Source organism: Chrysemys picta, chromosome 1, assembly GCF_011386835.1.
Source record: "Chrysemys picta bellii isolate R12L10 chromosome 1, ASM1138683v2, whole genome shotgun sequence".
Classification (NCBI taxonomy): domain Eukaryota; kingdom Metazoa; phylum Chordata; order Testudines; family Emydidae; genus Chrysemys; species Chrysemys picta.
In genome coordinates, this window is record NC_088791.1 from 189,140,666 (window position 1) to 189,154,605 (window position 13,940).

Below are 13,940 nucleotides of genomic sequence, written 5' to 3' on the forward strand. Positions count from 1 at the left end.
GGCTTGAATAGGGACTGGGAGTGGCTGGCTCATTACAGAAGCAGCTTTTCCTCTCCTGGAATTGACACCTCCTCATCTATTATTGAGAGTGGACTACATCCACCCTGATTGAATTGGCCCTGTCAACACTGGTTCTCCACTTGCGAAGTAACTCCCTGCTCTCCATGTGTCAGTATATAATGCCTGCATCTGTAACTTTCACTCTATGCATCTGAAGAAGTGAGGTTTTTACCCACGAAAGCTTATGCCCAAATAAATCTGTTAGTCTTTAAGGTGCCACCAGACTCCTTGTTGTTTTTGTAAGATTTGCTTGTTCAAGACATCTCTGCTCAGAACATAGACTGTCCACAACCATGTTTGGAGGCACCAAAGATGGTGTCGGACAATAGAGTGAGTCAGACAATAATTAAGGACAGTAGACATGGGGGTTCAAAAAGTTAGTTTTATAACCATTAAAACACAAATTGTCAATATCATATGTCAAAACATACAAAGCAAATCTCTTCAAATTAAACTCTAATATATTCTTAAGTGGCATTTTTCTTTCTTTGCCTATCTGCAAATTTTGATTATTACTGATGGAAATATTCTTTTCATCGGTTTGCGTGTGTGGTGAAATGGACATTTACTGACAAAAGACTAGTCCTTCCAAGCTGAATGATAAATAATAATAGATGGTGTGACAGACCGAGACCAGTGGGGTCCAGGAGTCTGGTAGAGGGCAAATATACTGGTCACTGGATGAGTAGTTTTCTGTTCCCTGAGTGACCAGAGAAGGGGCTGCACTAGAGTAATTAGGAACCTGCTAGAACCAGTTAAGGCAGGCAGGCTAATTAGGACACCTGGAGCCAATTAATAAGAAGCTGCTAGAATCAATTAAGGCAGACTAATCAGGGCACCTGGGTTTTAAAAGGAGCTCACTTCAGTTTGTGGTGCAAGTGTGAGGTGCTGGGAGCAAAAGGTGCAAGGAGCTGAGAGGGTGTGTGCTGCTGGAGGACTAAGGAGCACAAGCATTATCAGACACCAGGAGGAAGGTCCTGTGGTGAGAATAAGGAAGGTGTTTGGAGGAGGCCGGGGGAAGTAGCCCAGGGGGTTGTAGCTGTCATGCAGCTGTTACAGGAGACACTATAGACCGCTGCAGTCCACAGGGCCCTGGGCTGGAACCCGGAGTAGAGGGCGGGCCCGGGTTCCCCCCAAACCTCCCAATTGACCTGGACTGTGGGTTCTTCCAGAGGGGAAGGTCTCTGGGCTGTTCCCCAACCCACATGGTAAATCTCTGAGGCAAGAAAATCCACCAATAAGTGCACGACCCACCAAGATAGAGGAGGAACTTTGTCACAATAGATAGATAATAGTGAATTACAAATGAACCAAACAGTTCCTACTTTAGCCACTTACAATTCAAAGTGGGTATTAATGTTTATCAGTACAAATCAAAATGCTAAACAGAAAGATCACAAAACAGCTAGACATAAGCGTGCTTGGTTGTGGATTTCATTTCCACATGCTCAAATTTGTGTGGTCTATGGCAGGAATGTGATGAATATCTCCATGTTCTGGGTTTATCAGCACAGCTATAAAAGCTACAAAATATTGCTCCTCCAATCATGAGAAATGCTGAGCTCACCCAGCCTAAGTAGAGGGCAGCTCCCAGGTCTCGTTTCAAACCTGCGTGAACTGCTGGATTATAAAAGTCTCCAATGATGTTGCTTGCAGTCCAAGACACAGGTATCAAAATTAGAATCCCAGTTAGGATAAAAATGATCCCAGCTGCCAGAAAAATGTTACTCCTGACTTGCTTGTTATCCCCAACACACACAGTGCACTTCATGCCAGTAATGGCTGTCAGAAAGGCAATAACGGACAGCATCACAGCAAAACACATCAGTCCTCTGGATACTTCTAAAATAGGTGGGAGTGCTAGTACGGTGTCATAGAATTTACACTGCATCTTGATGTTGACTTGGTAGACACAATTCATCCATAGTCCTTCCCAGATGTTCTCAAACACCACAATGTTACCTTCAATGAAAGCAGACACTCTCCACTGAGGCATGGCAGTGATTGCAAAAGTCCCAATCATGCCGATGCCTCCAAGTATTAGGCCTGTGATTTGCAGTGCCCAACAAGCCATATTTCTTCTGAGACAGGTGCACAAAAAAATAGTCCACAGGAACGTGTTTCCAAAGCAGGGTTTCTGGGAGATAAAATCGAGAGCAAGAAAGAATCTTTCCTGTAATAGTTTGCTTGTGTGCCAAAGTGACTTTGAAGCAGTTTCAATTTGTATTTCTGAAGTTCAATAGGCAGCAGTCCATTGCTGACTGAGTAGAAGGACCTGCTATTTATCTGCTTTGATATTTGAAAGACCTCTGACTAGAGCACTTCACAATCAGGTCCAACAGCTTTCCAGCCAATGAGAGGCTAGATAGGGTGTATCTAGGAATATCATACTTGACTTCATTGCTCCTTAGTGATGCTATAATTAAGTGTGTGTCAGGGTCTCCATTATAGAAAACTAATTACAAGGTTAATTATTCCACAGCAAAAATGCATCTGTGTTGAAATGCAGAACATGAGGTGTTAGCGCAGGACTTAATTTCTGTCATGTAAAATATTGCCTAACTTAGATCAGTACAATTATTTCTATGATGAAAGCTAAAATTGCATTTAAGGTGGGGCTTACATGCTTTTTGCTCTCCCCTAGATGAAAAACATTTGATTAAAAAAAAAAAAAAAACTAGCAGGCACTTACTGTAGTCCTTTAACAGTGACTCCTGGTTTTGATCAATGTAAAAGTACTAGCATAGAATTATGTACAGTAAGCTCAAGTACTGTAGTCAACATCAAAGCTTTACCTAAACAGATGCATAATTTATAAGGACACCAAAACAAGGAGCTGGCATCATTTCATAGCTTTTTCATTTGAGTCTAGAAGGAAAGGCCAGTGACAGGAAATAACCTCTCTGTAACTTCCTATTAGCAGGTGAGTGTATTCTGTTACAATAACTTCTTCTAGTGGACACTAGCAGGGAAGAAAAGCTCTCCAACAAAATAACGAGGCACTAATTAATTAATTCATTCATATTATAGTGTTTGCCTATTCTCTAAGTGGACAACACTTACATGATGGATTAATGGCTATGGATACCTCCTACAATATATAACATGGACTGCTCAGAGGACTATGAACCAGGTCTCCTGAGCTGTAATCTTGCCAGTGGTCTGGTTTGCCTTGGGCCTGGGGTTTAACTTCTCTCACTCTTTCATTTTCCCATCCCTGACTGGAGTTGATAATACATAGCTACACTTGAGTCTTATGGAGATTAATTAGTTTCTGTTAGTTCAGCTCTTTGATATACATGGCCAGATCCTCAGCTGGTTTTAGGTTAGTGTAGATCCACGGAAGGCAGTGGAACTATGCCAATGCACACCAACTGAGGATCTGGCCCATAAAGTGCTGTCTAAGAGTTATCTGTAATAATTGTTGAGTTGTCCGCTTTATATATGCGTAACCCTTCTGCCAGGCCGAGTTGATAGCAGAAAGGGCCGGGTTCAGTACAGAGGGGTCCCCTCCCTACAGTGTAACACAAAACCAGCTCGAGCCCCCACCCAGTGACCTGGGAAAATCTTACACACACCCCTGGGCGCCTCAAAGAGGCAATACTTCCCCTCTTGCAAGCACAGAGTCTCAATGTAGCAGAAAATGTTTAACAACATGAGGTAAATGACATAGCATTAAATTGGGAAAACACCACAACTAGAGTTCATAGACCAAACCATCAGCGAAGACCCACCCCAGCAAATTGGGCCGTGTCCTTTCCCAGTGGTTCTGGAAACCAACAACCCCCAAAGTCTCTGTCCCTGGTCAATTCAGCCCCAGAGTTCAAAGGGGGGGCGGCGTGCAGGGTGTTAAGGGGCACCTTCCGTGATCCGAGGCCGAGTGGCTGCCTCACCGTGGGGTTCCGCCGCAGCCTTCACCACGAGCCGCTCCTGCCATCCCATGAACTGCTCTGCTCTACCAGCTGCTCCGCTCACCGACCTGTGAGCCGCTCCAGCTGTCCCCACAAACAGCTCCGCTCGCCGTTCCTTGGGCCGCTCCAGCCGTCCCCGCAAGGCTCCGCTCTGCCAGCTGCTCCTCCAGCCATCCCCACAAACTGCTCTGCCAGCCGCTTAACAATATAGCTTCAGGCTCCCCCATTAGTTAACACAGCACTCAGTGATCTCAGCTCTTTCTTTTGTGATTGCAGCTAGTAGTAGGGGAGCCCAGGTGCTGGTGCACTATTGGCCCGAAGTGAATTCAGCTCAGCAGCCTGCAACTAGACTCCTAATGGAATCAAAGTTAGCTCTGACATTCAACAGTGGAGAGAGGAGGAGGTGCAATTGGTGTTTCAGGCTCACAAAAGGGGCCTACACTACCAGGTACAAATACCTAACCTCTCTCAATTCACTAGGTTTTGTAACTCATACCCCTTGTCAAGAAAGTGCTACTTAGTTAATGATGAGTCCTTCTGTCATACACCAGTTCCACTGGCCTTGATTCACAGAATCAGGGTAACAAAACTTTATTCTTCCTGCCCCAATAACGGAGAAACTGGGGATCCCACACCAGCCAAAGTAACCACTTTCAGTTGCTGTTGTCTCATGCCAGATGGGTGGGTGTGCCTATGCAAACAAGATCAGCTCCTGGAGTTCTTTTCCACACTCGCCATAATTCACCACCAGATGTCAGGGTAGAACTCATCCTGACTCTCCTTACATATGTGTGAAAGGTCAAATGCATTCCTTGATTTTTATATTTATTTTTAAATTTAGTTACAGCCAAAGGTGCTTATACAAGTATTTTAAGTTATTAAAAATAAGGATAAAATCCATATTAAAATGATTTTGCCTTCACTGGCTTATAAGGGGGAAAAAAACTCTCTCAGCCTACCACTACTAATTCAGATTCTAGCAGATCAAGGATGGTCTGGAAATAGTGCTTTGCAAAGTGAGCTGAGCATTGAAACAGATTTTACATACCTGTGTGTTAAGTCCTGTAGGGGGCACTGGCCAAATAATTTTGAGTCTAGCAGCAGGAACCACAGAGTGACCTAAAACCTCCTTGATGGAGATACAATATTTAACACCTGGATAGTGCTCTTGAAGTTCTAAGCATTTTTTTAAACATTCTCTAATTCTCACAACAGGCCTATGAGGTAGATGTGAATTACTGTCCCTATTCTATAGCTGTGGAAGGTGAGGCAGGGACATTAATAAGCCTCAGAGAGAAGTGTCAAAGCTAAGGCTAGAGCTCAGACGTAGGAGCCAGATTGCTGCTTCCCAGTCTCGTACATCGAGCATTAAACGACACCGGCTCTAATTTCAAACAGGATACTACTTTCTCAGAGATGGACTTTTGAATAGAGGCCTAGATATGGAGCCTGCAGTAGTAAGCTTGGACCTTGATCTCTTTACTGCTTCTCACTTATACAGTAGCTCTTTAGAGCTTGCTGAGTTTTATTTTATCACCAAAAAAGTCAAAATTTTACAGACTTTGAAACAGAACAATCTTTTCCCTTTTTTTTGAAAATATTAATATTTTTATTGAAAATATCAACACTGGTATTGAAAGGCTATTCTGGGGGGGAATGGTTGTTCAAAAATTTTCAGCCAACTTTAATAGATACCAAACTCTGACTTACCATGCCCAGTGCCCTGATCTATAATGTCTACTGGAATTGTCTGAAAGCTAAGTGTTACAATCTTGTGATTTTGGGGGGGGGGGGTGAGCTGTTGAGGTCATGCATAAAACTACACTCTGGTGGTCAGAATATGACTTGTGTGGGAGATAAATTACTCCCAGAAGAACTTGAGAAAAATGTATCACATGCCATTTTGTGTCATTACATCCAAAACATCTTACGTATTTTAATGCTTTTTCTAGATTGTTACCTCCTAAAGAAGATATCACACCATATGTGTGTAAAACAAATGTTACCGTACCAACTATACTTACATACTGTCCAATAATAGGATAATTATTGTTAGTTGAACACTGTGGGAATGAAAGGAATAAAGGAAAAGCAAAAAGTGGGAGGAGAGAGACTAGGTGTTGTTCATTGCTTGTATACAAATACACCTCTACCCTGATATAACGCTGTCCTCGGGAGCCAAAAAATCTTACTGCATTATAGGTGAAACCGCGTTATATCGAACTTGCTTTGATCCACCGGAGTGCGCAGCCCCACCTCTTCTCCCCCCCCCGCCCCCCCCCCCCCCCGGAGCACTGCTTTGCTGCGTTGTATCCGAATTCATGTTATATCGGGATAGAGATGTAGCTGAACTGGAACTGAACCATAGATGGCATGCTAAGAGATGTAATAATTTGCTACATGAACTCTGTGTATGTCCTTTTTTTTTTTTTTAGTTCTTCTCTCACTAACACACCTAAAAACAAAAATACTACCAAAAAATGGCAATGGGAATGGGATTCTCAGAATTCCCAGAGCCTGACCCATTTGGATAGTTGTGGGATGATCCCTTTGTGCCCTGGACAAAATATTCAATATCCTTTTGAGATCTTTCTGGTCTAATCTATCTAATCTATTTCAGGCATTTTATGAGGCACCTGTCACCTTGGTATTTAAGTGTGGAGCGCAACGGTCCTCATAAAGGTAGATATGTTAGAAGACATCCCATCTTACTGCTTCAGAACAGAAGACCAAAGGATTCTGGTGATGGTCGGCACAGATAACACTTAAAGGTAGGAAAGTAACTACAATATACATTTTGAGAATATGTTGATTGAACAATTCACCTTCTGCTGTTGAAAATAAAATGAGGGAGAACCTGCACGGCAGCATTGAGTGCTTTTATGAGAATTAGCAGCAATGTATACAGTCAGATTAGTACTGGATGAAATGATGTGAGACTAATTAACTGAAAAAATTTTCTGTGATTAAAATAAGTGTTTACTCATGGATCAAACCGTTTCAGTACATAATTGAACTGGCTTGCCAGTCATGTCGTGATGGCACAGGCTACACAACTGGCACAAGACACTATGGAATTTGTACTGGTGTTGGAGCCTGAAGCAACAGCATTTCACAGGAAGGGCAAGCTAGTTTTGCTTTGGCACTGGATCTGTTACATAATCCGTATGAATCTGTTGGATCCAAGGATGGGCATACTGTTTGCGACTAAGTATGCTACTGTTTGATCCTGAGCCCAGTGTGTCCACATTTGTTGGGTGCTTGGCCCTATTTATTGTCTAGAATGAGACACCTAGTTGAGTCCTGCATTATCTGTGGTTTCTCAAAGTGGCAAACATGGGCTTCTTCCATGACCTTACACAGGTTTCCTGTATTGCATGTGATGGTTCACACTGGCATGCCAGTCTGCTGGTAGCAAACCCCTGTACAGTGAATGGGAACAAAAGAATTAATCAGCATTGAGTACCCTGGAGTTCAACAAAGAAACATTTCTATGACATTCCTGCTCCGCTAGTGGTACCAGATAGTAGCACCCAGTGTATTGTGCTGAAATCTGAATCTGATACTTTATCATCCATGGTATCTGTCACACGAACTTTGAAATGGCCTTGATTTTTGCAGACTATAGCACATAATTTCAAATGTTAAGTATTATATTATTATGGGAAGAAGAAAGATATGGTGTCTGAGTCACAACTAATTATTAGTGTTGTGTATATTGTATAGCCAGGGCCGCCAAAAGCGGGTTCAGGCCCTGGTGAAAAAAATTTTGGGGGCCCCCCAGCAAGGGCGGACCGGCTAAACAGGGCTGATGCGGGGGGGGGAGGGAAGCCAGGCCCCGGGCCCCCTTCCGGACCACTGGGCCCTGGTAATTTGTACCGGTTTCCCCCCTCTCGTCAGCCCTGTGTATAGCGTTAAGACAGTGAGAGAAGAGGTAGAAAAGATTATGGAATGGAAAATGGCCCATTGTCAGATAAGCAAAAGTGTGTGAAAGCTTGCAGGCATACAGAGTCTGAAGTTGTGAAGAGAACAACTCTTCTGGTCCTAACAACCCTGTTCTCTAGGAATATCTAGGAAGGGAAAGAGACAGGGCCATTCTAAGGGGAACTTTGTTGCTCACATTACTTTTTACCGGCTGTGTATAACGTCATAATTCCAAGAGATTACCTTTATTTGGGAATGATTCTATATCACAGACACAAATTGGCTGGTGCAGTGAAATTGTCCCTAGAAGTACTGTCTTCCAATCAAGGCACTTACTGAAATACATCTCAGTACAGCAGTTCAAAGAGCTTAAAGGTATTATTTAGTCAACTCTTCTTCAATGTTAATTTAAATGATGATAATCTTGTTTATTCAGTTTATTTGCACAAGCAACCTCTGTGGTTAGTTCAATTGTTGCATGACAAGCATGCTGAAACCACAACGGAGGTTACGGCTCTGAGGGTATTGCAGGAAAATATTCTCCTATATGTCCATCTGGTGTAGGAGGAGCATTTTAGAGATGTCTTGTTTTAGTTTGTTTTAGGTGGGTTATATACAATTGTGCCTGTGGTCTGTGTTTATAAAATGAAAGGGTAACCTAAATCTGTCATCACTCTGTGTGTGTGTGTGTGTGTGCGCACACACACACACACCCCTCCATGCACTGAAAAGCTTTGGCAGGTATTGAGCATAGTCCAGATGGTTTTTTACAGCTGATTCAGCCCTTTATATGCAGGTGATCTTAATAGGTTTGTAGAAAGTTGATAACTTCCCAGTATAAGTTGGATAATTTGTTCATATACAGAATTGCAAGGTACCACATGATTGAGACTTGGGTGTACAGTTGTGCCTGTGCATCTATATAACTTTTATCTTTTTAAACTTATTCAATTGGCTGTTAGTAACCCATTATGGTTCTGCTTCAAACATGGCTATGTCCACAAAAAGGATTTTCTGAAACTGCAGCTCTGCTGCTGGGGTTACTAGTACATACCTGTCACCAGCTATTTTACCACTTGTCATCTAGCTGTAAATTGTGTAATCTAATCTAAGAAGTGTATGATAGTGGGTGCACCAGTGGGACTTTTCCACCACTAGAGCAACAGTGAGAGAATTTCAGAAAATCCTAAATATAGACAAGGACTTAGTTATTGAATCATAAATCATTGAATGAAATCTTAAACCTTCACTCACCTGAGCCAAAAGAGGCCCTATTCTCTGTCACCTGGCACTTTGTGTAGTCCTTTATACCAATGCAAAGTAGGCCTAAAATGCTAGCCAACCGATTTGATAATGTTCTATTCCCACTTTACACTGACATTAATAAATGTACAAGGTACAGGGCAGAGATGAGCCAGGAATTTTATTCATAAGTGTCAAGCATCCTATTTCCTAAATCTCTTCAATCTATAAACAATAAAGCATATGCTATTATAGGATAGAGTACCTGAAAGTTTACCAGTAACGCTGTATGGAGTTTCTATTTCAAATCTGAAAAAAATGAAGTACATTTAAAATAGTTTTATTTGTTATAACCTTTATTCAAATGTTGTGAGTGAGGAAAGGGGGAAAGAATCCTTATATTTTGGTGTTTCAAGTAGAGCTGGTTGAAAAATGGGTTGTTGTTTTTTTGTTTTGTTTTTTTCCCACATAAAATTTAGACTTTTCTGCCAAAAAAAAAAAAAAAAAATCAGGAACCAAAACTTTTGGCTAAAACCCAAAAATTTTGATTCAGATTTGCTGACCTTGTGTCTCCCAGTCTTTTAGTTTAGACTTCAAATCCCTTGATGCAGCATGGTTCCCTCCACTTCCTGAGCCACTACGGAGCCTCATAGAAGTCCTATGGCGGTGGTGAATCATTGGAACTATCTTCCAGCTTGAGAGTCTGGTCTGTAGAGGGGCAAGAAGCACCCAAACTACAACTCCCCTGAGTTACTATGGCAGCAATTCAGAATAAAATTTTTCACTTTTTTTACTGTAATGTTTGTTTTCTAGTTTTTCTTTTTTTGACAAAACGTCAAAAATTTCCACTGTAGTTTTGATGGAAAATGTTTGACCAGCCCGAGTTTTGAGACAATTATTAATCAAGACTAAGGTTTTAAAAAAAAATTGGTTCCTGAAATACATAATTAGGTTTCTAAAGAAGTCCCTGGATTTTTCAAAAGAGCTGAGATTAAACATGGATTTAGACATCTCTTTTGGAAAATCTTGGTTTAAGTTTATATAACTATGAGCTCAGCTCACACAACTTTATTCTGATTTTCAACTCTTTTGCATTTCCATACATGAAGCTCAGGCTTTTTAGCACTCAAATACATTTACATAAAATAAAACTTAATGTTGCATTATGAACAGTGCAGTCAGGTTTTGCAATCTGTTGCTGTCCTCTTGGAATGTATGGTTCTCCTGACTAAGGAAGCAGTCTGCTGTAGATAGGAGTAATTTCCTTCCTAATACCGTTGGTTCACAAGTATGTCTGAATATATTCCCTTCTGTGAAGACGTCTGGCCAGACTACCAAAGATTTGTTGTAAATGAACAGACTTTTTTCTGTTCAGAACTGAAATGGTTTCTTTTGGTTGTCCTGAAGACATGATAAATATTATCGTACTTTGGTGAGAGGGGCAAATAGTGTAGATATGCTTGTATAGTAATCTGGCTTGGTGTATGGATTCTCTGGGAGAATTTCAAAAGCAGTATAGTCCCATTGATGAGACTTGCACTCCCAAATCCTCTAAGCATTTTTGAAAATCTTGGTGCCTTTTTATGTGTATTTGTACAGTGCCTAGAATGTTTTGTGCTGCCAGAAATAAATGTTATAATGATTTATAATACTGTATATATTGAGCATACTAAGTATACAAACATTTTTGGATTGCAAACAAAAAGTTACTTATCTGTTTGTTGCATTTAAGATTCTTACTTTAAATTCATAGATAATTACTGTATGCATCACTTATGTCACATGATAGTGTAAATAATTATAGTACATGAATCTATACACCCTCTTGAGTAGGACCTTGCATCCTAGTTAAAAAAGGTGAACTCAACAAATGATTTTATTATGCTCATTGTTACAACCCATGAAACAGAATGAGTGAAAGTGTAAGAACAAGGTGCAAACACAAAGACATAATAATACTTTTTGACAAAATAAATGAAAGTTTGAAGCTATACATTCTGCAGGGAACAACATTCACCTAGTGCAATAAATCAGCACAACAGCCCTCTCCCACAAATAATAGAAGGATTGCAAATATAAGAGATAAACAAAACTGTGTAATAGAAATACAGGCAAGCTGTGCAGTATAACATATGTATTGCGCACATTATGTATGTACATAGCCGGGAATCACCTTTAAAAATAATGAGGCAAAATAGAAATATGTGTATTTAGACATAGCTTAAAAAACATAACCTAAAACTGTAAATAGACAATTCTAAACCAGTATGAGGATTTTGATTTCTTTAGCTCAATGGAAGTTGCACCTTAAAGAAGAATTTGGTGCCTGATATTTTTCAGCTAGAAATATCCTAAGGGTAGAGCACGATAATACAAACAGGATTGCATTATAACCTTTCCACAGACTATTTAAACCAATCCAAATTGTAAAACAGGGATCTCACACTCTGTTAAATTCCACAGGCAAAATTCTGGTCCCACTATAGTCAAAGATAAACATCCCACTAATTTCAGTGGGGCCAGGAGATCACCTTCTCTGCTGGTTAAAAACATCTACATTTTAGAGTAACTTCTGTAGACCCTATGTAGTTTCTATTCCCTTATTTTCCATAAGGGGGGTACACAGTTACATTATTAGAAATCTTGTTTGCATTTTGCAAATGAGCAGTGACTAAAACACTGAAACATCCTGCTTTTTACCCCTTCAGGTCCTAGTTCTGCACTAAATTGCACATGGGCAGACCTCTGCAAATCAGTGGGACTTGGTGCAGATGAAGGAGTCTTCCCACACGGGAGTCACTGCAGTATGAGGGCTGTATTAAATACCCATATTTAAAAAAAAAAAAGACTGTATTGTACAGTAAAGATCCAGAACACTGTTATAACCATGTTGTACATTGCAGTGCTTAGAGGCATCATTGTAGAATACTGTCGCTTTTAAAAACAAACCAGTCAGACCTTTCACCATCTCAAAATAGATATCAATTTACAGTAAAAATATTTCTAGGTAAATATAGAGCAGTGTGTCTACCCTGAAACTTTCATTCTGAAATAAGGGACATTTTTCAAACATTTTGGCCTCCCTCTCAATGCCGAGCTAATCCTTCACAGTACCCTTCATTTACAATGTATTGATCCCTTAGCTATTGTTGTTCTTTTAAACAAGTACTTTATTATCCTTATTCAGTCTTATCACCCTATGCCCAGAAAAAATTGGTTTGCTCCATTTCTTCCCAGCAATCAATCTGTATTTTATATCACAATAGAATCATTTTCAGCCCATTTGTAATATTTGCCGTATGAAACACAGCTCCCAAATAAACCCAAAACCTGTTCCAAAAAACTATTAAAAAGAAATTAAACATTCGCTTTCATATGGATGCTAAATATTTTTAAAGCAAATTGAAACTTTAAAACACCTAAAAAGATAAAGGTGTAATTTTTTTTCTCCTGTGATAAAACTTCATAATACGTTTTCCGTGTTGCAGTATTAGCCATGATTGAGTTCATAGATTTAACTATAGTCCATGAATTTAAGGATGGCTACTGTAGTTAAGGTATGAAATACAAATAAAGCTTCCTCTGACCTACTTGTAGTTCAGTGTGAACATTGAAGTCCGTTCACAAAGACTGACTTGCTGAGCTAAAAGACCAAGAAGCAACTAGACATACTGACTTTTGGAATATGAGCTTTCAGTTTTCCTTTGCATATGATGAGTTTTGTAAGATGTATGATGTGAAGGCGCTGAGAACCTGTAGTTTCTGGTTTTCTCATTACAACGGCAGAAGCAACAGAATATTGCTCCCCCGGCGATGAGACAGAATGCGGATACCCAGCCTATGTAGAGGGCCTCCCCAAGTTCTCGTTTTTGTGCTACGTTGACAACTGGATTATAGAAGTCTCTGATGATGGTATTGGCAACCCAACACACTGGGATGAACACAACAATACCAGATAGGATGAAGAGAACTCCAGCTGCTAGCAGAATGTGACCCTTGATTCGCTCGTTGTTCCCAGTGCACTGAGTGCACTTCATGCCCATAATGGCTATCATAAAAGCAAGAAATGAGAGTGCTGAAGCAGAGCACATCAGTCCTCTGGATGCCTGTAGATCAGGTGAGAGTGCCAAGAGGGAGTCGTAGACTTTGCACTGCATCCTGATGTTGGCTTGTCTGATGCAGTGCATCCATAGTCCTTCCCAAATGGTCTCAAATACTATAATGTTGTTTTCAATGAAGGCAGTTACTCTCCACTGAGGCATGCCAGTGACTGCAAAAGTCCCAGCTAAGCCAATGCCTCCAACTACCAATCCAACGATTTGCAGTACACCACTGGCCATATTTCCGTCTGAGACAAGGCAGGACAACAAGTTCCTAATGCAGTTTTGTTTGAAGCCGAAAAAATAAGCAGCTGAAGAGATGCTCCTCCGAAATAGATCTTGTTTCTGCCAAGAACCTTTTAAATAGGCAGTCTCTGCGACTTCAAACCAGCTTAAATCTGGTGTATGCTGGCTAGTACGTAGCTGCATTTCATTGTCTTTAAAATTCCACTGACTCAAACAGATAAACTGACCAATCAAGTGTAACAGCTTTCAAAGCCAATAAAAGGCTAGACAGGGCTGGGTTTGTCTAAACCGGCAAAAGACACTGAGGATAAATATGCTCTACTTTCTTTCTAGAAAACCCCAAAATCTCAGGTTTAACCCTCACTTATTGTATAAACATTTTACGTGTGCCAAGGAAATAAGCCGGTCTTTGTAATGAGAGGACACGCAATACTTTTATATGCATGGCTGCAGCTAC

At 40.6% G+C, this 13,940-nt stretch overlaps 2 protein-coding genes across 2 annotated transcripts; both read right to left on the bottom strand.

Moving 5' to 3' along the window:
• Positions 1–1,380: 1,380 nt before the first annotated feature.
• Positions 1,381–2,134, bottom strand: LOC101945334 (claudin-8-like). Its single transcript, XM_005283940.3, has one exon. It carries the CDS (start codon positions 2,132–2,134, stop codon positions 1,466–1,468), a length of 669 nt encoding a protein of 222 aa, XP_005283997.1. The 3' UTR covers positions 1,381–1,465.
• An 8,861-nt stretch (positions 2,135–10,995) lies between these two features.
• LOC101935970 (claudin-8) lies at positions 10,996–13,715 on the bottom strand. Its single transcript, XM_024102772.3, has one exon. The coding sequence runs from the start codon at positions 13,664–13,666 to the stop codon at positions 12,800–12,802; it is 867 nt and encodes a 288-aa protein (XP_023958540.2). The 5' UTR covers positions 13,667–13,715; the 3' UTR covers positions 10,996–12,799.
• Positions 13,716–13,940: the final 225 nt, after the last annotated feature.